Source organism: Nomascus leucogenys, chromosome 3 (assembly GCF_006542625.1).
Source record: "Nomascus leucogenys isolate Asia chromosome 3, Asia_NLE_v1, whole genome shotgun sequence".
Taxonomy (NCBI): Eukaryota; Metazoa; Chordata; class Mammalia; order Primates; family Hylobatidae; genus Nomascus; species Nomascus leucogenys.
Genome location: NC_044383.1, coordinates 129,988,067 through 130,013,674, shown reverse-complemented (window position 1 = coordinate 130,013,674; position 25,608 = coordinate 129,988,067). Strand labels below are relative to the sequence as shown.

At 42.9% G+C, this 25,608-nt stretch overlaps 2 protein-coding genes across 4 annotated transcripts in view; one reads left to right on the top strand and one right to left on the bottom strand.

Annotated features, from left to right (window-relative positions):
* The window catches only part of PLAGL1 (PLAG1 like zinc finger 1), a 51,008-nt gene extending 31,375 nt beyond the window's left edge, over positions 1–19,633 (top strand). For 2 of the 3 annotated variants that reach the window (XM_030809790.1, XM_030809791.1), the window contains 2 exons: positions 11,492–11,967; positions 17,276–19,633. In XM_030809790.1, the coding sequence (XP_030665650.1) occupies positions 11,816–11,967; positions 17,276–18,515 (1,392 nt within the window). In that variant the 5' untranslated portion in view covers positions 11,492–11,815 and the 3' untranslated portion in view covers positions 18,516–19,633. The remainder of the gene's footprint in view (positions 1–11,491; positions 11,968–17,275) is intronic. The other variant, XM_030809792.1, reaches the window with a different exon arrangement.
* Positions 19,634–21,593: 1,960 nt separating this feature from the next.
* The window catches only part of ZC2HC1B (zinc finger C2HC-type containing 1B), a 75,309-nt gene continuing 71,294 nt past the window's right edge, over positions 21,594–25,608 (bottom strand). Inside the window, exons 7-8 of the mRNA XM_003255812.2 lie at positions 22,205–22,289; positions 21,594–21,795 (exon numbers count right to left, since the gene is read on the bottom strand). Coding sequence (XP_003255860.2) covers positions 22,219–22,289 — 71 coding nt within the window. The 3' untranslated portion in view covers positions 21,594–21,795; positions 22,205–22,218. The remainder of the gene's footprint in view (positions 21,796–22,204; positions 22,290–25,608) is intronic.

Here is a 25,608-nt window from a genome sequence, read left to right as displayed (position 1 = left end):
TTTATTTGAAAACCTTGTTGTAAAGCTGTTGCTGAACTTCACTGCTCATGTAGGCAGTGTGTCTAGAAGGGATGGCAAAGCGTAAGTTGAAAGAGCACTTGGCTTAGTTCAGAACACCTGGGAGCAACCTCTGTTCATCATCATTATCATCATCACCAATAATGATATTAATAGAAGCTAATGCCTTTGGGGCACTCACTCTGTGCTAGGCGTTTTGCTTAGGACAGTGTATTACTTGCAGTATCTCATTAGTCCATGCTTATGGGCAGTAAACTTAAGTCGTCTGAGCCTCAGTTTCCTCATTTGTCAAATGGGGACAATGATGCCTTTCTACCTATCTCTTAGGGCTGTGAGATGGAAATTACTGGAATAGGATGAGAGACCTTTATGAGCTCAACTGAAATAGTTTATTAAAAATAGTATTCCGACTCCTACTGAAATACAATATTGTCGCTAAATATTTTGATTTATTGACCAAGAAATTGAAATTAATCCCAACAGGGCCAACGTATCTACTAGGACCTGAGAGAGGCACTAGCAGTTCTACTTAGGGCTGGGAGTTGGGGTGGGGTGGGGGAGCGTCTTGCCTGTATCTTCTGTTTACAGTGCTCCTGACATTAGAAGACTAGGAGTGCTAGCCAGGAAGATCCTGGAATGTGTCTGCCCAGTATTCAGTGGCGAGTCCATGGGCTGCGAACAGGTGGGGGGTGGCTAACACAGCAGGCCTTGTCTGTCTCAGGAGCTGAAGGGGGCCAGCCAAAGCAGAGTGGACAGTATGATTGCAAGGCAAGCAGGGGAGGAAGAGCCACTTGAGACATTGCTCTCAGCTGCTGGGGAGGAGCTGTGAGCAGGCAGCGGTGGGAAATTGAGGCTTATTGTGAGCAAGGTGCCGGCCTCTGGGGCGACGGGGAGCACAGAGCAGCACATGAAAGCCGCCTGCGGATGAGCTGGGGGATGGACCACACATGTGGATTGCAAGGACAGCTACTCAGAGAGTTCACATTCCTCCCCCATTGAACTGGGTATGATTGTAATGGTTTGTTAAACAAACAAAGGACCTAAAGCTGTGAATGGGAGAGAAAAAAGACTTAAGGTGAAAAGGAGAAGAGGCCCTGCTTGCTAGTGTTCCACTCTTTTTAAGCTTTCTCCCCCATTTCCTTAACATTCCTTTCCCCTTTCAGAAAAGCTAGTGTTGTTGCTTGGAAAACTTGCCTTGTCTCTTCAGTGCCATTTTCTTTTAAAATGGAAACCTGATGAAATGTTAATCAGTTTAAAAAGAAAAAATCAAGAATCAAGATAATCTTAAAGGACCAGTGATAAATATTTTTATTTCTCAAATTAACTATTCCTGGATGAACAATTTGCTTTGCATCCTTTGAATTTATTGGACATGACATGGAAAGGCAAAGAGAAAATTCTCAAGCTTCTTGAAATAATTGTGTCTAATAAAATACGGCCTGTGTCCCGAGAGGCAGACAGGCATGCTTCTGGAGGAAATGCAGTGAGCTTTGGAACAGGTGCAGCAGCTACACTTTTCTCACATAACCATGCATGTACACAGTTTACTATAAGTTCTGGATATTTCTACATCGAGCTTGAAAAAAATACTGCACGTTACTTTAAAACTGCCTGTCAACTTTGTGTCTAGGGTAATCCGATTTGGTCTTGGGTTCATCTCATGTAAAAAGAACCAGTTAGCATTTCAGAACAGTACCTTTCAATCTGCTGTTCTCTCCAGGTAACTGAGTTACCCATGGGGAAGGGATAAGTGATTATATGTAACTTTTTTCTCTCTGCAATTCGTCTGTAGATGGGACATCCTCACTTTCACTGGCTCCCAGTTCCCTGTAGGATAAACCCAGTGTCCCCTGCCAGGTGCGCTATCCCTGTTATTGGTTTTCTGACACAGGCCCCTCTCCTGCCATCCCAACCAGCCTGCACCATGTGTTCCACAATGCCCTATGCTGCTTCATGACTCCGAGCTCTTCTCTGTTCTCCCCTCTGCCTCTGCAATATGCCTCCTCTATTTGTCAACCGGGTATACTCCTAGACTCAGCCTAAGTAGTCATTATCAAACTTTAGAAAGCGCAGATATTCAAAAAATAAAAAATGAGGTCATCTATAAATCCACTGTCAAGATACCCTGCTGCCATGTAGTTATCTGTACTTCAAGGCCTTTTTCTGTTTATTTAGTGATATGTTATTTTAGGATCAAACAGTCCACCCAAGTCTTGAGCATCCTTTCTAGATCTCAGATCCTTCAAGGTCATTCAGGTGATTTTAACTCACAAACCAGGCATCCCATGGTCAATGTAACTAATATGCTTTTCACATTTCTCTTCTCAATGTGAGCCTATACCCTCACACACTTCCTGAGAAAGAAACAGGCTTTTCTTTCCCTTGAATGGTAACCTTATTGGAAAAATAATAGGTCCTGCCGCTAATTAGAGTTCTGGTTCCTCCATGTCCTACACTTAGAGTCCCAGGAAAAGAGATCACCGCCATCAGCTATAGAAGCAGACCCTAAAAGGGCCTAAAGACGAGACTCAAGGGTTTCTAGGGAGGGAGGAGGGGGATATATTTTCAGCTATCATAAAGGAATGATCCCCATTCCTGACTAACAATTAGAAAATCTTCCCCTAATACCAAAGGCTCTTGTCTGGATTTCGGGAGTTGCTCTCCACCCCTCACCCCCCACCAGGCTCCTGAGAGTCTTCATTCATAAACAGTCCTCTTCAAACAAGGCAGTCCCATCTCAGCTTGAGAACCAGGCCTGGACTTAACCCTTGCCTTTCTCAATGCACACATCTATTTTACTTACTTGTAGACATTTGTCTATTTTTTTGTGAATGTTTCTATTTAAAAATACAATGCATATGGTGGGGAGAGGTGAGGAGGCGTGTCAAAGATCCAAGAGTCTGCAACAATATTTCTTTTCCTCCTTTCCCCCGGTGGGTACTATACTGGATGACCCATCTGGAAGAAGGCCTTTGGCCCTTTCGTGGGGATCCTGGCTGTCCCAGCCCCTTGCTTCTCTGCTGTATGGATGAGGAAGGCCAGTGGTGGAAGTGGCCCCAGACCTGTGAGAGATGAAGCACTTCTGTGGTGACAGATCCAGCTCCCTGCTCATCAGAGTCATCCCTTCCCCCTTGGTAGTTCAGCATCTCTCAGTCCTCTGTGGCTCTCCAAGGCTCACCTTCATGGGCTCTTGCCTTTTCCATTGCTTCTCTGGACTTCTTCCTGTTTCAGCTGAGAACGTTTTATTGGCATCCTCTACCTCTACCACCTCACTCCATCTCCATGTAGACGCAGTCAGGGGCTAGCCTTGACTCAATAGGTTAGATATCCTCAATCTGCTAAATAAATTATAGCAAAGAAAAGCTCCCATCTATAAAAAGCCTACCTTCTTCTAGTAGATGAGGTAACCAAAAGATTTTTGTTTTGGGTTTGTTTGTTTATTAGGATCTTGTTTGTACTATTACCATCTAGAAGTTATTTAGCAACATCTTATCAAGTTTTTGAACTCAGACTTAATTCTCATTTTGCTCATTTTTATCACCATGGGCCTGTCAGTAGACCATCTTATCCAAGAGGAGCTGGGGGGATTTTGAAGCAGAAGTCTGCTTCTGTCTTTGGAGCTCTGAGAATTCCATGCCCCCACAAGTCTGCTTCCATCCGGGCTACAGTGCAGAGTAGATGGCCTAAGGGAGTCTCAGTCTAGCTGCAGCCTGCCATAAAGAAAACAAATTCCTCCTTACCCCCAGGGCTAGCCCACTTGACCAAACCACGCTGGGAGGAAAACATTGGTGATCAAGGTTGAACACGTGAGTCACTGACAGGATATGAAGCCTCCCATGGAAAGCTCAGAGTAACTTATAAAGTCGCCTGTATAAGTTAGGTTCAGAAAGGCATCCGCTTCCCTAGACTAGAAGAGCTCCTCAGCCACTCCACGCTGTACGTCTCCTTGCTGGCCCGAATGCCCGTTAGGCACCGTTAAGCTCAGCATGTCTAAAAATGAACTCCTAACGCTTATTTATTGCTGAGTTTTTCTTCTGGGATGCAGAAGAAAACCTCTCTCTGCCACCACCATTCCCTCTTTCCCCTAACTTCAGTCCTAATCCAGTTATTCTGTTTACAGAGTGTCACTGGAACCTGCCCTCTCTCCTTGCGCAGGCCTGTGTTCTCTCTTCTGAGATCTGGCAGAAGCCTAAAGGATCTCATCATCCAGCCCACCACCCTCCAGCGTGTCTTATACGTGCCTGCCAGAGTTACCGTCAAAAAGTGAAATCTGGTGGCAAGTCTACTGCTTCTGATGGGTCCCCATTGCCCAGATCCCTGGTGGTGAGCGCCTGGGTCATCCTTTCCCCTTGGTAGTTTGGTTTTGTCAGTTTTCTGTGGCTCTTTGAGGCTCACATTCACTGGCTGAGGCTTTTCCCACTGCCTCTTCCCATTCCTCACAGCATTTTATTGGCATTCTCTACCTATTTCTACCTCTTCTCTTCCCGCCCTCCTCACTGCACCTCCACATAAATTCAAGAGTTTGTGGCTGGACTTGACTAAATAGATCAATCTGCTAAAAACAATTTATGACAAAAAAGCCCACCTTCCCCCCGTAGAATGGACCCTTCACGATTCTCTGTCTCTCTAGCCTGTTTTCTCCTTTGCCCACATCTGCACCTGTATTACAGTCTTACTGAACCACTTATTCTCCAAGTGGTTGGATTCATTCCCTTGGCCTGAAATAGACCACCTCCCTCTTGAACACATTGTAAACTTGTAGGCTAGCTTCAACTTTTACTTCTCCATGTCACCTTTCTTGATCTCCCAAGCAAGAGATGGTCACTGCCTAGACAACCACCACCTCAAGTTTTAGTAATGATTTTCACTTCTATTTATCTATTCTCATGCATATGTCATTATAGAGCAATGTAATTGTATTCTGTCCATTAATTCCTGAGGAAACACATCTTTGAATATATCCTGTCCATGATTCCCAGCTTGCATATTGTCTCTTTCCCTTTGGCTGGGCACTAGTTACCTGTGTTTATTTTCTGGCTAATATGATGGTATTTTAAACTCTATTTCTGCTTGTGGATATTTAGAAATGCAGCTGTTTGTGTAGTTTGATTTTTATAACCAAACACCTTGCCAAACTTTCTAATCTTCTGTGTGGATTCTTTGGGATTTTCTATATCAACATTCCTCTGCAAATAAAGAAATAATTATTCCATTCCAATTTTATGCCTTTCATTAGTTTATTGTCTTACTGTATCGTATTATCCATGACTTCTAATACATGAATGTTTCATGCAAGCAATGATAATAGGTAACTTTGTCATGTGATGAAGATAGTATACTCTGTTTAAAAATTCTCTCCTCTCCTTTCATGTTTCTCGGTGAAATGATACATATTTTAACCATTTAGTCAATGAATGAAAGCCTCTGGATTATGTTAGCTGAGTTCTAAGAGGTTGCCTCTGGTGTTGACTCTCAGATGCCCTCTGGGTTCTCAAGTGTTCCCCTTGCAAGTTTGACTCAAATGCCTGTCCCAGCCCCTGGGGTCTTGCACTGCCATTGCCTTTTTGTTGGTGTTGTCCTCTTTAAAAAATAATATCCTGCTCTTCTTTTAAGGACCTCTGTTCTCTCTAGGATATTAATGATTATTATTTTTGAAGTTTCCTTCCCCCTGTAGTCTTTTCTTCCCCCTTAGTTTTCGTGTCAGTTTTCCCTATTAAGTGCCTTCCTCTGATTTCTGGTGATCCTTGGCCTACTAATTTGTGAGTCAAGCCAGTAAAGAGCTGATGGGAGCTTTGTATACTTAGGTGGGGCTTGTCAGCTGGGGCCTTGTATAGGGTAAGGTGGCGACCCCTGGAGGAACCCCCACTTGTCCTTATGGTTTGCTCTTTTCTCTTGGGCTGGTCAGCTTCCCAGGGAAGACTCCTCCATCCTCCTGCCCTGAGAGAGAGGACATTCACCCTGTGTCAGTATACTCCCCCACTTTCATACAGTCTCCATAGCGAGCACTTGTGCCAGGGGAAGGAAGGGCACCCCACTGCAGGCATCAGGAGAGGTCAGGAGGGCTCAGTGCTTCACTAACAGACTTTCACCTGCTGCTTTCATACCTGTTTCCATCCTCACTTCCAGAAGTACCTACTGTACCAAATTGCAGAGACGTATGGTAGATGCTGCAGGGTATAGCAGGTTGTTTTGTTGCCTCTTACTGCTGGCTTAAACTTCAGCTTTCTTAGGATGGCCAAGTTGATCACTGCTTGTTTACCTGCTTTTCAGCTTCCAAAATTTGTTGTTTTCTCCCTTTTATATTAGGCTGTGTTTTAGAAAAATCCCACTATTACTGTTTTAGTAGAATTTTCGGAGAGACTGGAGCTACATGCTTTTATTCAGTTGGCCATCTTTAACCAGATATTACTCTATTTGTAAACAGAACACACCCTGTCCCTTTTCAGATGTTCTGGCTAGGATGTGGATTTGATGTTCCAAATCTGTAGCATAATCATCTGGACAGCTTTCTCAATTTTCTCCCTGAATATTAGAGAAATAATTCACTTTGTCTTTCTTGTGCATCCTAAGCCTCATTTCTTAGAAAGTAAGAGCTTAGTCACTGGGTTAACAAAATTCAGTCTCTCAAGGTGACAGCTGAAAAGAATCTATAGGCAACAAACCTGATGGCTCAGCAGGTGGCTCTCTCAGAGCAGAATAGAAGGGCAGGTAGTGCTTCCTACAATGAGGATAAACTAGAGTGAAAGCTCTTCAAACATATTAAGGTGGAGAGCTCTACTGGGCCATTGAGTAAACACCTCACCATGTGGAGGAGGAACTCGTGCCTCTGCCTGGGAGTGACAGAGAAAAGTAGAAGTTTGCCAGGTAGACAAGGGTTCCCAGGACATTCCAGGAGGGAGAAAGCCAGAAGCGCGAGATAAAGTAGCACTTTAAGGAAACAGCAAGTGGATTGATCTTTGGCCTTGCCTTCCGGCCATGATGGGAGTGAGGTCTGCAGCCATGGCAGCCATGACTACCTGGAGGTTCTGGATATCATCTTTCTCCTGATGACATTTCTAAATAGCTTTTTTAAATTTGATAGAGACTGCTACCAAAGTCCTTCAAAGACCTGATATTGAGAAAAACACCCGTGTTGGAAGACCAAAAGTGGAAATTCAGTTTCCTCTCAGAAATGGGCCTTGCATTGATTGTGTCACTGAGGACAATGGAAATAGACACCAGAAGTCACAGTTTATTTTAAGAATGTTGTAAAGCAGTTGTGCCCCATTAGATGATGTGTTACGTAGCATTGGGGAAGTCCTGGAACTACAGTTGTGTTCTGACTCCCCCCTCCACCTTCGTATATCCCTGTCCCCTGGGAACACAGTCTTTCCTGGCTGTTACCATATATATATGTTCTTCTTCCAGTCTGATCCTCTCTCATCCCCAAAATAATCAACATGAGCAGAACGAAGCAGATGGCACAAGCCTTCTTTGGCATACTGGCAGATCTGTATCACTCACTCAGTATTTTTAGAATCAAGGGGACTGAAAATTATGTCCTGAGATGTTTTGGGGTAAGACTTACTATCTTTCCAGGGTGACAGGTGTTGAAATAGCACCGTATTTAAGACTCAAATGCAATCTCTACAAGTGACAGAACAGAATGACTCTCATCAGGACCATTGCTCTGTCAGTTCTGTTAGGATCATTGGTGGTCTGCCAGATAATAGAAAGTTGTCATAAGTTGTTTTAAGGATGTGGCCAGAAAGTGCATTGGGTTTCAACCAAAGATTGGACTCATCAGTAAACAGCCTTCGAACCGATCAAGTGCATGGTGATGAGCGATGTTGTATATATCCACACAGTTTTTATTTTGTTGTTGTTTTTAATAGCTAAGCTTTGACCCTCAGCCACAAAGAGTTTATAGTCTGTTGGGGTAGATAGTCTTGTTTTTACAGAAGTTTATTATTATATCATGAAAACAAATATTTGTATTCTAAGGCCCATATTGAAGAAATACATAGTTATGGTGATTAAAAATTATGAATTTGAGTTCATTAAGGACTCTCTGAAGAAATTAAAGAATGTTCACTATCATATAACTAACTTAGTTCTGAGGACCAACTTTGCAATTAGTATTAGGCTAGGTATATTAAACACACAGACCTGGAACTCAACATAAAGCCTTGGGAAAAGATATTTATGAAATAAGCATAAAAACGAGAGACTTTGTGTTTTGGTCTTTGAGGGAAACTTGAAGTTGGAGGAAATGTGCCTCACCTTTAAACCATGGCCATGTCTAACGCTCGGATTGTCCCATTCATCTTTGAGGGCTCAGGGGGAAATGTAGGCATGGGTGATGTCCATGACTGCTGGCCTTTTGAATCTTAGGAAGAAATGGCTGGAAAGAGATCTGGAAAACCTCATTCAGTGCCAAAGGGCAAGTTTTTCAATTTAATAAGCTTTATTTTTTTCTTTGTACTCCTAGTGTGTTTGGTTAGCAATGAGTCAAGGTTTACATCTGCTGAGAAAGAATGCAGGCGTTTTACTTGCCACCTCTTGTGTCCTTTCTACACGTGTGTTGTCCACACTGCCACTTCTTTCCAGTATAATTGATATGGTGTAGTATCCATAGGGAGAGAATGTGTCTCTTTCCCGTTACATCCATAGCTAAATGGTTAGAACATGAGCTGTACATTGACAGATGGTTCTATAGTACTTTTAATTCCAGTGTTTCATAAATACTGCCTATTTGTAGGGTCTTTATTTAGATTACAGTGTGCTTTCAGATCCATTTTGTCTCAGTCGATTGTCCCAGCAGCCTGTTTACATACATCAGGTAACTATTACAAATGAGGAAACTGAAACTCAGGACACAGATACCATGGGTAAGCTGGAATTTGAACTGGACAGTCTTTCCACTGGATTCACAGAACAAGTGGCTGGATTTATAGCTTCAGGGTAAATACCTGAGGCTGAATCAGTAGCACAGTTGTGTCCAAGGAAAGCACAGCCTTGCCTTCCTCTCCTTTGATGGGAATACCAAGAGTCTGCCTGTGCCATCCAGTACAGCAGTCACTGGCACTATGTGGCAATTTAAAGTTAAATAAAGTAAAATTTCAGTTTCTCAGAGGCACAATTTTGAGTGCTCAGTAGCCATCACATCTGTAACATTTCCATCATTGCAGGAAGTTCTGTTGGACATACCAGTCATCTCATAAAGCAAGAATTGGGGAGAATCAACTTACTGAGATAAGTTGAGAAAAGTGTATATGCAGGGTGTTAAGTAGGTGAGAGAAATACAAAACCTTCCCCAACAAACCAGCTCCTTCTCTGAAGGGGCGAGTGGGACGAGTGCTATTTTGAGTTCAGCTATAAAGGGAAGGAGAAAAAGATGCATTTTCAAACTTCATACTCTGTGTTAGTCTTTTTTAATAAACCTAGAAAGAACACAGAGCAATTCTAAGTGAATGAGTGTGTTTTATAGCTGGGCCGGTATTATGGCCAAACTTAGGCTGGATGAGAAGTAGAACAGATCATGATACCCAGCAGAGCAAACTCGGCAGGCGGAATAGAATTCCTAGAAGGAGTTATTTTGTTTGTGACCAGGGCTGTTGAGGATTCCTCAAGATAGGGCCTCAGGCATGAACTAGAATACTGGAAGGGAACCAGGGGTTGGGGGAAAGGGGTTTGGGCAGAGCTAGGACAGGTAATCAGTTAAAATCACACATAATTGCAGAGGTTGTGTGTGCTGCTAGAATCAAAGCCATCAGAAAGAAGGTGTGGTGCCAAGGTGCTGGCCGAGGACACCTGTGTGTCCCCTGGTTTGGATTAGTGCTGACCAAAAGTGCCTAAATCAGCTTTCGAGTTTCCAAGTGGATGAGGCAGGATGGTGAGGGGTATTGGCTTGGTACTGTGAACTCTGTCCAGACACTGAAAACATCTACAACAGAAGATGAGGAACTCTACAAGTTTCCTGGAATTGTTGCTGGTTAGAAAACGAATATGTGTTTGGTTATGTCTGTGTGCTACATAATGCTATATTTAAACATGCTTAAACTGTTACTACAATAAAGTTTCATCTAGTTAGACTCATACTTTCTGATCTGAAAGTAACCAAAAAGGTAAGTAAAAATTAACTTTTAGCAATAAAGAGCAACTCTAGAGACATGGCAATAAATGACTGCAAGGAGCAGGGAGGGCTTTAAAGACTCACTGCAATTGGTCAGTTTACCATGAGTGCCCTGCTTACTGGCAAAGTTCAGCAAATGCTGGCCTGTGAACAAAAGCTACTCAAGTGTACTTCACCTAAGCATACGGTACTCTTAATTTTTTTAAGTATTGGCACTTGAAAGGTGAGCATTTACCCACCTGAGAATCTCTCTCTAGAATAGCCCAGGGTGGTAGTGATCCAGGGCTTTACCCTGGCAGGTAGAGGCCAATTTGAAACCTGCTGTCAGAGTCCAGGGATGAAATGTCGGGGGCTGGTCCAGGTCCTGAGAGTGAAGCTAGGAGGAGACATCTCCAAGTGTAAATGTTTGGAACACAGTTTCTTAGCTCGGGTGGAAAGCCACCCTAGTAAGTGGAGTATTGTTTATGATGCAGCCTCAGACACTTCAGGTTCCTCCAATGATGGCCAATTGGTAGAAAAAGAAGAACCTGGTTTTTGGTGACTCTGGCTGAGTCAGAAGGGTGATAATGATTTGGGTTTGAGACAAGTTGGGTTTGAGGAGGCAGTAGGCCCGTCTCCTGGAAGTGACCTACCAGCAGGTAGCTGGATGGGCCCTCCAGGGTAGGGCCAAGGAATGAAGAACGGTCCATAAACAAAAGAGGAGGAGATTAGTAGAACTTTAGAGGATGGTGCCTACAAATCTGAATGTGGCCTGAGCTGGTTCCTGAGCTATCAGCTTTGTGCCACCACATCAGTGCAACTAGACTAGACTAGCTTTACGCACATTCTATCAGCCCTTCTGCAGAGTAATCTTACAAACAAATTAACTTAGGTGTATACAAATTATTTCTTATCCTCTGGAAGTTTAAACAGGTGTGATAAGCAACTAATGTTATGCCAACAATGAGTGATGAGGAAGAGCCCATGGTTTGAATAAGCATGAGTGATTTTTGTTTATGGACCAGTAAAAACACTTGAACACACTGAGGGAGGTTTTTGTTGTTGTTGTTGTTGTTTTTCTCTTTGGTCAACTGAGCTTCACACTGACCTGAAATAGATAATACTGGATCTGTGGAAAGAACTGTCCTTATCAGAGGGAAAGTGTGCTCCACTGGCCATCAGTGCTTGACTCCTCACCCTCTGAGAAGCCAAAAGTGTAGATTTATATGCAGATGGCCCTCTCACAGGGAGAATTGTGTTCCATGAGCACCATTTAAAGGAACGTGTTGATTGTGGGTAGTTGATTCTGAAGCGGTCAGGGAGGAAAAGCATTGTTTTCAAATGGCTAATGCAAGAAAACTGTTCCTCTTCTCTCCACAGCCAATCCGGGGGACCCAGGACATGCCCCAGCTATAGTGATGCAGATTACCTTTCTGCTCCTGAATCGCACCTGTGCCTCAGACTTTCTCCCCTCAGCTTGAGACTGCATGTAAACTGGGATGTGTGAAAGCAGGAAGCAAAGCTAGTGACAGCTGAGAGGCCCATGTCTGGGTAGAACCAGGCCCACGATGCTGCCTCTCCTGTGGTCTGGAGTTCAGCTGCAGGGACTCTGCTGATGTGCCCAGCACCATCGTTCTGTTTGTGCTTAAATGGCACAGCATTTGGTCAGCACATCTGAAAAGGAAGGTGTGAGAAGCAAAGCCCATGGCCACGTTCCCCTGCCAGTTATGTGGCAAGACGTTCCTCACCCTGGAGAAGTTCACGATTCACAATTATTCCCACTCCAGGGAGCGGCCGTATAAGTGTGTGCAGCCTGACTGTGGCAAAGCCTTTGTTTCCAGATATAAGTTGATGAGGTGAGAGGCTTTAGCAAAGGTATGCACTTTTAGAAGTACGTTTAGATGGCTTTTCTAGCCCTCAGACCACACGATGCAAGGGGAAAGCGACACAGGATATGGATGCATTTTAGCCTTTGAGGGATTCTTTAAATCTGCATCCAGTGATTCCTGTGGTTTTATGTGACAGTCTTGTTGTGCAGTGTCAGTTCATTCTTTCAACAGAGATTTTTTTATGCACCTACAATATACCAGGCCTCTCCCCATGGCTGGAGAAATAGGAAAAGAATTAAAATGCAACCTCACTGCTTTGACAGAGCTATACAGGTGGTAGAAGTTGTTCTTCACTGCCTGATGAAACCTGGGACGGCTTCTCAGATGGGGACAATCTTTAAGCTATGACACAATGAAAGAGGAGGAAGCAGAGAGGAGGTTCTGGGAAAGCCATAAGTCTTGGCCTTAAAGCACCCATGTACAGAGGGTACTATCCGAGGAGGAGCAGATGAGGCTAAAAGTGCAGGCAGGAAGGAAGCCACGTGTAGCAGGCCTTACCTGTGTCTGAGAGGGTTTGTCTCGTTCAGGTGTGTAAGTAGTGAAGAAATATGATTTGTTTAGTATCCTAGAAAGAGGACTCAGATAATAATTTGAAGAAGTGGCAGGAAGGCTGATTTGAAACCTGCTCTCAGAGTCCAGGGATGAAATGTGGGGGCTGGTCCAGGTCCTGAGAGTGAAGCTAGGAGGAGACATCTCCGAGTTTAAATGTTTGGAACACAGTTTCTCAACTTGGGTGGAAAGCCACCCTAGTAAGTGGAGTTCAGGTGGGTATGCAGATAAGGAGCATGTGCATTTAATCAGTTTTAAAGGCATCCATGACACACCAAAGGGTAAAAACCACTGTTTTAGCAGATGAGTCTTTTTAAAAAATTACATTTAATCTAAGTTATTTATTGAATGCCTGTTAGGTACCTACTTCCATGAGGGAAACGAATACATTAGATATAGTTTCTGCTGCCAGAGGATCTTTTTAATATCACAGGAAAGACTCTGTGTACATGCAGTGGCTGTGCTGCACGGTACTGGGACTAGTAATGAGCATGGTGTGTGTTTTGTCTGTGCACACTCAGAGCCACACACATAGCGCGCCCACTCACACGTGCTGCTTTTGATACTTGGTTAAGGGAAATGCACCATTTGCCCTTAATTTCATGAAATAAACTTTGAAGTTTCAGCTTTGACTGTTCACATACAAACGCCTGGAGAGAGCCAGGCTTTAAGCAAGTGAGATTTTCCATCTGACTGGTATTACCATAGACCACATTATGAAATCTTAGAGTGACCCTGGAGGAGGGCACTTGAAAGAATTGAAAAGATGGAAATTATGCTCCTGGCCCTTAAGAATACCACTGTTATACATAATGTAATAAGTTGGTTTTAAAAATTAGCCTGCAAATGCTTACGTATTTTAAAATTCAAATGTCTTCTGTACATGGGCCTCCCTCTAGCTGTCACGAGTAGAAGTATTGAGTGCCGATCACGTGCATGATTTTGTTGTAGTGGCTCCCTGTTTTGCATGAAGCTTCTTGTGTGTGCGTAGGGTAAGCGTCCTTACCCAAACATGAGAGCAGCGCTGGCTGCAGCTGAGTCACAGTGAGGACACTAAAACTGTGGATAAAGACTGAGACACATAGAAGAGATCAATGTTTAGAAAAGAAGAATTAGTGGAGTACAACTATTGGGATTACAGTTGACCCTTGAACAACATGAGTTTGAGCTGTGCGGGTCCGCTTATACACAAATATTTTTCAACCAAATGCAGATTGAAAGTACAGTATTTGCAGGGTGTAAAACCTGTGTATACTGAAGGCTGACTTTTCATACACATGTGGTCCACAGGGTGGACCGCAGGACCTGAGTATCTGTGTATTTGGGTATGACAGGGGTAGAATCAGTACCCCACATGTTCCGAGAAATAATTTACTATGGGTAAACCGCGCTGAAAAAGAAGTCTTAAGTCATGTTTAGAAGGTAGTTGTTCTGAGCAAGGAAAATGGCTTGTTCAGTTAAGGGTGTAAAGAGAGGCAAAAAGGGAAGCTGTCAGTGTACTTTATGCAAGAACCGCCTTCCCTGCCTCAGCCCCCAGCATTTCTTGCCTCTCGCCTCTCTTGCCTGAAGCAGTGATATAATAAAGGACTGGAAGAGTGTGAGATGGCAGGATGCTTTCGGTTTTGCTTTTTTAAAAAAAAGATGATGCCTGTAATCCCAGCACTTTGGGAGGTCAAGGTGGGTGGATCATGAGGTCAACAGATCGAGATCATCCTGGCCAACATGGTGAAACCCTGTCCCTACTAAAAATACAAAAAATTAGCTGGGTGTGGTGGTACACGCCTGTAGTCCCAGCTACTCGGGAGGCTGAGGTAGGAGGATCGCTTGAACCCAGGAGGCAGAGGTTGCAGTGAGCTGACATCGAGCCACTGCACTCCAGCCTGGTGACAGGGCAGGACTGCATCTCAAAAAAAGGATGAGGCAACAGAGGTTGAAGGAAAAAATAACTGACTTGCTTAACCAGAAAACAGAATGTGGGTCCCAGTACAGCATATAATGAAACCAGTTAGAGACGGTAACAGGCAAGAAAAGATGATTTGGCAAGGTTGGAGGTCCTAATGTGAGCAATCAACCTCTAAATAATTCTAAGATCACTGACGTGATCCAGATGATACCCAAAGATGGTGGCATTGGGTACTGACTCTAGGACATACTAAAGCTGTTTTCATGGGTTATAAGGTAAGATGAAAAACTGAGGGAAAGAAACAAGTTGTTGAAGTAATTTCAGCTATAGGATGAGAATGTTCTAGATCAGGATTGTTGCGTAAGTAAGGGATAAATTAAAAGGGAAAGAAGTAGATGCCAGGCAAGGGAAAGAGTCAAGAAATTCAGAAGTGTGGGAGCTAGTGAAGTTTGGAAGGCAGTGGTCTTGCTCAACTACTACTGGGGTGTCAGCCTGCGCCCCACTTACAGGTAGTACAGGTGTAGGACAGGAAGGAGTGGGTAGGAAATAACCAGGTGCAGTCGTTAACCTGGTATTGATCTACCTATGGGTGATAAATGAAATGAAATCAGATGAAAATCCTCTATAATGAAAGAAAAGAGAGAGGCACAAACTGACCCGAGAGCTATGGGGTCCCATTCACCAGTGCTGGGCCAAAAAAAAAAGAAAAAGGTTTAAATACCGAGTGTGTAAGCCAGCCCCCCCTTCATATTTATTCCTGCGATATATATATATACATATGGATATCTTGCAGAACTACATGGCTATTTGCCCTCTAACATGCTCTAAAAACCCTTTCTCCAATCTGTGCGTTTATTTAGATAGACCTAGAACGTGGAAACACCAGCACAATCTGATTTCTCAGATGCCCATCTTATTGGTGCCTGTCCCTGCCTTACGGTACCCACCATGTTATCATTTATGTGCAAACAAGCTGTGGTGTACTGAAGGGAAGGGATGCACACAGCAGGCTTTTTTTTGTGTGTGTGTGACAGAAGAGGGAGGTATGAGGTTGTACTTTATTTTTAAGAAAATGACAGTTCGATTCAGATTAGCTTTATATTTTTTGAACTGGCTTCCAGTTGGCCTCTAGGTGGGGGCCTCCACTCAACAGCTGCTATTGTAGACCCCTCACCAATTCTGGCTCCACAAAACGGGCAGGAATAAACAGTATAGGGCAGATGTTAGCTGAAAGGTGTAATTAAGTATACTTTTGACTTAAACATACTGTCTTAAAGAGATCCTATCTCTTTTATGGAATGAGTTGTTAGAAAATCTTCTGTATCTAATGTGAAAGCTCACAGGGTACAACTGCACTTAAATTGTCAGTTAGGACAAGCTTTAACCTCTCATGACAAAACCCCTAAAGGAGGTATCTGCCCTGAGGGATATGAAGCTACAAGTTGTAATGAAGGATTCTGTTTTATAGGAGATGCTAACATATAGTGCTCTGCATTTTAGTTATTAAAATGAGCCTTTTTAAAGCTTAAGGATGATAAACTCAGGGTTTCCTTATACCACTGAGTTTTTAAAAGCCAGTGTTGAGTTTAGATGTTAGCAATTCAGTGGAACTATGAAAGAGATGGAATTGTGATGGCTTTCCATAACTAATTTCTGCTTCACAAATATAAAAAATAGCTATTTTGAAATTCCAAATTGACTAGACGGACTACGGCTTGTCCCTGAAGCCATTGTTGAAGACAAACTTACAACTCTTATTAGAAGTAGCAGCTTCATATTTAAAGAAGAAAGTCTTTTTGAATTTTGCCAATTAAATTACCAGTGACCTTTAAGAAGTAAGTCCAAGGTGTCTTAGAGGGAAAATTTGAAGTAACAGAGATGGGCAGCAGCATCAGAGATAAGAGCTGATAGGCAAGCATTGAATGAAGAAAATCAAGACAGTGGTGAGATCTCACAGCAGGCAGAGGCTGAGGCTGGAAGCACAGGCAGTGGGCTGATGTTCAGGGTCCTATTAGACACTTTTCTGAGGTTAAGGATGGACTTTTTAAGAGGCTCCTAAGAGTTACATGTCCATGGCCTGAACTTTTTGTCTCAAACAACAGAAGCATAGGAACTAGGAACAATAACCTAAAACTGGGGCTTTATGTGGTTCTGGGTAGCAGGCAAATTGAGTCACTTGAATTTCCGGAGTACAAAAGACCCCTTTAACCCCTTCCTGAAAAAGATTTTTCATGGTCACGTATTTTTAAATACTTGCATACTTGTTCAGAAATCTGTATACATTAAAAAACATGTCGTCTTTAAGAATATTCTGGCCAGGCACGGTGACTCTTGTCTGTAATCTCAACACTTTGGGAGGCCAAGGAGGGAGGATCACTTGAGCCCAGGAGTTTGAGACCAGCATGGGCATAGTGAGACCTTGTCTCTACAAAAAAAAAAAATAAAAAAAAAAAAATAAAAAAATTTTCGCCAGGCCTGGTGGTGTGTGCCTGTAGTTCCAGCTATTTGAGAGGCTAAGGTGGGAAGACTGCTTGAGCCCAGGACATTGAGACCATGATCGTGCCATGCACTCAATCCTGGGCAAAAGAGTGAGATCCTGTCTCAAAAAACGTTTTATAGGTGTGAAAAATGTATTATGGCTTTAGTATTGCTTGCCTTTTTTAATTATAAAAGTTTATATATTTGGAAAATATAGGAAAGAATTTTGAAAATTATACCAAGACCCAGAGAAAACTATGAACATTTTGATATAATATTGTTTCTACACCTTTCTTCAGCTCTTAAAACAACTCTCTATTGTGAAATTTCTCCTTCTGCTCCTAGGCATATGGCTACCCATTCTCCCCAGAAATCTCACCAGTGTGCTCACTGTGAGAAGACGTTCAACCGGAAAGACCACCTGAAAAACCACCTCCAGACCCACGACCCCAACAAAATGGCCTTTGGGTGTGAGGAGTGTGGGAAGAAGTACAACACCATTCTTGGCTATAAGAGGCACCTGGCCCTCCATGCGGCCAGCAGTGGGGACCTCACCTGTGGGGTCTGTGCCCTTGAGCTAGGGAGCACCGAGGTGCTACTGGACCACCTCAAAGCCCATGCGGAAGAGAAGCCCCCTAGCGGAACTAAGGAGAAGAAGCACCAGTGCGACCACTGTGAAAGATGCTTCTACACCCGGAAGGATGTGCGACGCCACCTGGTGGTCCACACAGGATGCAAGGACTTCCTGTGCCAGTTCTGTGCCCAGAGATTTGGGCGCAAGGATCACCTCACCCGGCATACCAAGAAGACCCACTCACAGGAGCTGATGAAGGAGAGCTTGCAGACCGGAGACCTTCTGAGCACCTTCCACACCATCTCGCCTTCATTCCAACTGAAGGCTGCTGCCTTGCCTCCTTTCCCTTTAGGAGCTTCTGCCCAGAACGGGCTTGCAAGTAGCTTGCCAGCTGAGGTCCACAGCCTCACCCTCAGTCCCCCAGAACAAACCGTCCAGCCTATGCAGCCGCTGCCAGAGTCCCTGGCCTCCCTCCACCCCTCGGTATCCCCTGGCTCTCCTCCGCCACCCCTTCCCAATCACAAGTACAACACCACTTCTACCTCATACTCCCCACTTGCAAGCCTGCCCCTCAAAGCAGATACTAAAGGTTTTTGCAATATCAGTTTGTTTGAGGACTTGCCTCTGCAAGAGCCTCAGTCACCTCAAAAGCTCAGCCCAGGTTTTGATCTGGCTAAGGGAAATGCTGGTAAAGTAAACCTGCCCAAGGAGCTGCCTGCAGATGCTGTGAACCTAACAATACCTGCCTCTCTGGACCTGTCCCCTCTGTTGGGCTTCTGGCAGCTGCCCCCTCCTGCTACCCAAAATACCTTTGGGAATAGCACTCTTGCCCTGGGGCCTGGGGAATCTCTGCCCCACAGGTTAAGCTGTCTGGGGCAGCAGCAGCAAGAACCCCCACTTGCCATGGGCACTGTGAGCCTGGGCCAGCTCCCCCTGCCCCCCATCCCTCATGTGTTCTCAGCTGGCACTGGCTCTGCCATCCTGCCTCATTTCCATCATGCATTCAGATAATTGATTTTTAAAGTGTATTTTTCGTATTCTGGAAGATGTTTTAAGAAGCATTTTAAATGTCAGTTAGTTACAATATGAGAAAGATTTGGAAAACGACTGGGACTATGGCTTATTCATTGATGACTGGCTTGAGATAAGAGAATTCTCGAACTGCATGTATCGTGCCAATCTGTCCTGAGTGTTCATGCTTTGTACCAAATTTAATGAACGCGTGTTCTGTAATCAAACTGCAAATATTGTCATAACCAACATCCAAAATGACGGCTGCTATATATAAGTGTTTGTCATATGGAATTTAATCGTAAGCCATGATCATAATGTTAACTAAATAACTTTATGTGGCACTGCCTAGTAAGGGAACTATGGAAAGGTTTGGATTTCTCCAAATCTGGGAGAATTTTCAAAATAAGAAAACAACCTTTATATGATATATTATGACTAGGCTGTGTATTTCTTTTCAGGGATTTTTCTACCTTCAGGGTTGGATGTAGTTTAGTTACTATTACCATAGCCAACCTGTAGTTTTACATATACAATTTCTTGTGGAGTAATAGAGTTCTCCATTTTACAAAAGCATTTTAAATGTAGTTTGAATATTTTCCACAAGATGCTGCAATGTGAGTTATCACTTCATTTATCTTAAAGAGTAAACTGGTTGTCAGTTACATCTGACAGAAAAAAAAAAAAAAATCACTGTGTAACCAGGTTAAGTGGTAAAATAATCCAGGCGTCAGTCAAAGGCATTTTGCTGACTTTAATATTGATTATATTTTTAACAGGAATTTAAGAAAATATTACTGGAATTAAAAAAATACGTATATTAAACAAGAATTTTCTTTGCTCTGTCTAGCTTAAACTACTACTCAAGCTGCTTAAGTTCTTAAGTATTGTTTTTAATCACCAATAAATAAGTGCATTTGTAATTCATCAGTCATTAGCTTTTATTAAAAGATTATGTTTTACAATGTAACTATAATCTCTTGAATTTGGTATCTTATTAATGAGTTTTAAAGATGTAAAACCTAACCTTTTTTAAAGCTCCATTGTCTTATGTTTTTAGAGGCTTTCTTTTCCATAAACATATATCTTACATATAATAAACTTTTCAAATCTTGCAATTTGGCTTGATTAGTTTTTCATACAGCTCCACCTGTGTCAACATGAACTACATACACTCAGATCAAGAGCGAAAGCACTTCCGGCTCCACCTGGCTCCCTCATGCCCCCTCCTGGTCATTACTTCCCCCACAGAAACTACTGTTTTGACCTCTACTGAGCATCTATTAGAAATTCCACTTTTTTTGAGTAAAATAATTATGACTTAAGATGGAAGCTTAGATGCTTCCATTAAATTCACAGCGTTAAGATCTTATTTCTAAAAATACTGTACAATATTTTAAATCATTCTATAATGTGACATAATTTATTTCTAATGTATATATCAGAATACTATCCACCAGAGTTTAGTCTAACCTGGGCTTCCATGATCCACTTTTACAATGGTGTTTACCATTAATTTCTAGCCAAATTAGAAATATGTACTTATTTCTTATTGGGATTTCCTCAACGTATTATGCCCCTTAAATCTGACAGGCCTATTTGTTTGTTTTACCGCTAAATAGGGTGGGGGTAGGTAGAGAAAGGGAAGATGAGTTTGTCTGTCTATCCAAGAAGCCTATTGGTCAAATGTGAGAAAACCTGACCCACTCACAGTCCTTAACAATGATGCTGATGACCACTTAAGGGGCAAACAGCTACCCAGGATTGGAACTGAGAAGGAAGTTTAATCTATGAGACCCAGCTGCCAGACAGACCTGGGTCTTTAAACTACAATGAAAGCCGTGGGGAGGAAATGAGACAAAGTGATGTAAGTTATTCCGTTAGTAGGAGTCCACTGCTTGGGGACGTTTAAGTCAGTTCCCATATTCCCTCTTTGTTCTCAGAGGGAAAGCAATCTCCCAGAGCAAAAGGGGAAAGACGAGAGCTCATCTCAGCTAAAACCTCCTGACATCCATTTATAGAAGCTTCCACAGATACTTTTACATGGCTTACCACTGTCTCCTGTGAGTTCCACATCACATACTTGATTTTCCTGAACACAGAACATAACATTTGGAGTTTGGTCCCCAAAATACAGATCGTAAGAATTTCAGATATTCTGCATTATAAGTCGGGGTAGGCTGGGATTCTCCTACTTAAATTTGGACAGAAAGAAATGGTTTAATTGTTCTAATTAAAATTTTATGAAGTTAAGAAAAAGTTCTTGGATTTAAAATTATGAATTAAATATAACTGACTCTACAAACAGAGGTCTATTGACCCTTAAGATTGCAAAGAGGCCGGGCACAGTGGCTCATGCCAGTAATCCCAGCACTTTGGGAGGCCAAGGCAGGCAGATGGGTTGAGCTCAAGAGTTCAAGACTAGCCTGGCCAATAGCAAAACCCCATCTCTACAAAAAATATAAAAAATTAGCTGGTTGTGGTGGCACAAGCCTGTGGTCCCAGCTACCCGGGAGGCTGAGGTGGGAGGTACTGCTTGAGCCAAGATAGCACCACTGAAGCCTGGGTGACAGAGTGAGCTCCTGTCTCCAAAAAAAAAAAAAAAAGACTGTAAAGAGAAGAGAGAGACACTTCCCAACAGAGCTCTGTATAAATCAGTGCTAAAGAAATGATTAGATAGCTTCTGATTTGGCCATGATAAATAAATGGCTTGAGGCCACTGAGAACATTCTTCCCACAGGATGGGAGATTTTGGTAATCTTTTCTCCTCCACTTCACTGTTTCCTCCCAGATATGGTCTGTGTGACTGGTATGTAAGACACTTACACTTATTTTAAATGTTTATGTATATACTGTGTATAATTAGCTATAATTTAATACTTACTAGATGCCAATATCAAAACTGAGATTTCACAGCTAGTATATAAAATGAAGCCAGTTAAAGATTTTCCTAGTAAGTAAATAATGTTAGTATTCCAATTACTAGTCTACTAAAAGGTTCTAATATCAAAGCAACATTGTCTTTAAAAACCCATCAAATGTCCAATTAAACTTCAAGTGAATTTGAATCATGCATTATACAGGTTGATGTGTTTAATGCTTTTGTTTTGAAAACTTCAAAGGGAGTAAATAAAAATTTGAAGCTAGTTTTACTTGTTCTAAGTGATGCTTCAAGAAGAATCAAGGGTGTATAAACTGACATCACATCTACCATTCCTTCCACTTAGGTGGCATTCTCAAGTACGCGACCACCCAGGCTGATGGGTTTCAGGGAGCCAGTCTGAAAGCAGAAAGAAGAGGCATTTACTTTAGAATGTCATTGTTTCCACATTGAGAATGCTAAATAACATAGGCCTCTTTAGACTTTTAATTATTTTACAAACAATTCACACTCTCAGGGAACTATTCTTTGTGAGGGTAAGGTGCTTAGAAAAAGGGACAAGGCAGTAACCTTTCAGGTCAAAAGTGAGGGATCATTCCCCTTTCCTACTAAGTCATGAATCAAAAACTGAATATCCTCTTTAAACTGTACGTTTAACAGAAGAGTCAGTTTCAAGAGCCTACATTTTGTTAACCCAACTTGGAGTTTGTCCAAATGTCTCTTCAGTTTGCCTCCTATGCATCCATTCTCTTAGAAGTCATTAACTGGACAGCAACAGCTGGATTAGAGGTGATTTTTTTTTTCTTACCTGGCTTCTAGGAGTTAATCTTTTTTAGAAGATTTACTAAATCCTTGTCTGAGTTTTGCTCCAGAGGCAGGGTCCATAGCTAATCCTTTGCAAACATAAATAGATTTGTTATTATGTCAAAGCAGAACATTACCAGGAAAAAAGACATGATTGTGAAATCCCCACATGGGTTCAAAAGTTTCTATTCTTCCTTTTTTTTTTTTTTTTGGTGGGAGGTGGAGGAGTGTTGTGGAGAGGGCAATGAGGGTGGGGTGGCTATAGACAAATAACCAAATAAGGAAAACAGGGGCTACCTCAGGTGCCTTCTTTCCTCTGCCCTTAACCTCTGTTTATTCATGGACTTTGGACTGCACCTCAGGTGACCCACCCTTTCTATACCAGGACTTTTGACATCCCCTCCGCTATTGCCCCAGCTTTCAAAATGGATCCTGATATTTTGGATCTTCAAATTCTTTGCTAGCTCCCACATGAGAAGACTTTGCTAAGCCTTATGGAAGCATAAGCTGCCTTCCCTGCTTGGGGCTATCTACGTGACAATGGATTCATTCCACAAACAGTATTCTTTTCCCTTGAGCCCAGCAGCGTTGTTAGGTATGGAGATACACAAGTTTATGGATATGGGCACACCACACTATGGCTTAGTTTTGACCACATCGTAGGGGACAGGATTCTCAGAGGTTCTTTTTTTGTTAAAAAATAAAAAAGGAACAAGTCCCCTCTGTCCTAAGAAGCCCCCTTTCTACTCAGTGTTTTATGCAGGAGCAATAACAAGGAAATTGTGAATCAAACTCTCAAAGGACATAGGAATAGAAAGAGCTTTCAGTGTTAGTTTTACTGAAACATAAACTGGTTTTACTTCTGCCAAAGAATCCACAACTGACACTTTGATGCTCAACAGGTTTGCTACACAACTAAATTAGGTAAAGAATAGAATGCTAGTGCAGGTAAAATGCTTAACTTGATAAAAATCCACTGGCTCCAGAAGTAACGTAGAGCTCACACCAGCAAAGCTGTACAAATGCAATCCACTACTAAATATACAAAGCAATGCAGGTCTAGATCCCAGAACTACATGCTCATAGTGACATTAGTCTCTGTACGAAGATCTCAGAGAAGCAGCTTCCTGGCAGTACCTTCCAGTATATCCATACTCATATAACGAAAGCCTCCAGAAAACAGCCACCAGTACACATTTGCTGACTAGGCTATACACTCATTTCCCATCTGAACATTAGAATCTTTTAGGAATGCAAGAAGAGCCACATCTTTTTCTAAAATAATTTCCAAATATGTATCAATAGCCTTAATATTTATATTTTTGGGCCCATTTTTCCCAAAGCACACATAGCTTTGGGAAAAAGCTCTGCTCCTTCCTATTAAATAGCTTGTCCATGCTGCTTAACCTCTCTGTGCTTTCCTCATCTGTAAAGTAGAGATATGAATAGTACATCGACCTCCTCACGCTATTGTGAGAATTAAATGAGTTCATATGCCAGTTGCTTAACTGGCATGATAACTTCACTTAATACCAGGTGCTCTTTTGTATTAGAAGTTTTCTTGTGCATATGGAATTTAATCGTAAGCCATGATCATAATGTTAACTAAATAACCTTATGTGGCACTGGGATCAATAAGACTGTCGGAATCAATAAGGCTGTGTCGACTTGTACACACACGTATCTCCTCTGGTATGAATTTTAAAACTGTTTTATGTGGGAGGTACAAGGTACTTATTTTACTCAAGAGAGTTGAAGGATGAAAGCCCGAATTTTAGGAGGCTAACTGCTATCTAGACGAAAGACAACAACTAGATTTATAATATATGATACCATAAGTAGATATTATTTAAAAAAGAAGACAGGGGCAGTGGCTCACACCTGTAATGCCAACACTTTGAGAGGCCAAGGCAGGAGGATTGCTTGAGCCTAGGAGTTCAAGACCAGTCTGGGAAACATAATACCTCACCTCTACAAATAAAAAAAATTATCTGGGTATGGTAGTGCATGCCTGTCATCCCATATACTCAGGAGGCTGAGGTGAGAGGGTCACTTGTACCCAGGAAGTCAAGGCTGTAGTGAGCTATGATCAAGCTACTGCACTACAGCCTGGGCAACAGAGAGATCCTGTCTCAAAAAAAAAAAAAAAAAAAAAAAAGTGACATCAAGTGGCCTAAACTACTGATTGTCAATCTGAATATATTAATAGCAATAACAAAAACCCAACAACAACTTTTTTTTTTTTTTTTTGAGATGGAGTTTTGCTCTTGTTGCCCAGGCTGGAGTGCAATGGCATGATCTCGGCTCACCACAACCTCCGCCTCCCGGGTTCAAGCGATTCTCCTGCCTCAGCCCCCTGAGAAGCTGGGATTACAGGCACGCACCACCACGCCCGGCTAATTTTGTATTTTTAGTAGAGAAGAGGTTTCTCCATGTTAGTCAGGCTGGTCTCGAACTCCCAACCTCAGGTGATCTGCCCACTTCGGCCTCCCAAAGTGCTGGGATTACAGGCGTGAGCCACTGCGCCCGGCCAACAACAACAATTTTTAAAGACCTTTATTTTTATGGGAATAGCATTGTGTAATGAAAAGAAAAAAAAAAAAGACCCTTATGAGCTGCCCTGACCCCTGCCACAGAAACCCATGCAAACCCTAATTGGACCTGAGGACAGGGCCACCCACTCTGCTGGCACCAACAGACATTGACTGGGAGCCTGGAGATTGAGCAGCCCTGACCATTACAGCCTGTGCTTGTGCCCACTATTGGGAGGCTGATGACGGGCTTGACCCATGTGGTGTCATGCCCACCAGTGCTTCTGTGCACTGTTGGGGCCTGGGGATCAACTCACCCTGCCTGTGGTCAGCTTCTACCCACTCCTACCAGGTGCCTGAGGGTGAGTCTGCTCAGCCTATTGGTACATGCATACATCATCCACGGACTTGGAGATTGACCCACCCTGCCCACCACCACCAGCATCTGCAGCGTCCACATACTCCTCCTACAGGACTAAGGATGGGGCCGCCCAGCTCACTACTGCCACCACTAGTACCCTATGGATGCTGCCTAGGAGCCAGAGGGTTGGTCTACCACCATCAATGTTATTGCCAACCCCATGCATGCCACCCAGGAACCTGAAGAGCCACGCACCATCGCCACTGCTGGCACCTGAGCAAGCCATCTGGAGGTCCAAAGATTGGTCTGCCTGGAACTGCTAACACCAGTGCCCATATATGCCACCTGGGGGCCCAAGGACAGGCAGGCTCAGTCTACTGCTGCCACCACTGAGGCCTGAAGACCAGCCCGCCTGGTGTCCCCATCCCCAGCAAAGCCTCACCACAGCTTCCAATAACAACTGCAGTTTAAGTCACTAAGGAATTCATAGACACCACTGATAGTAATTACAGCCAA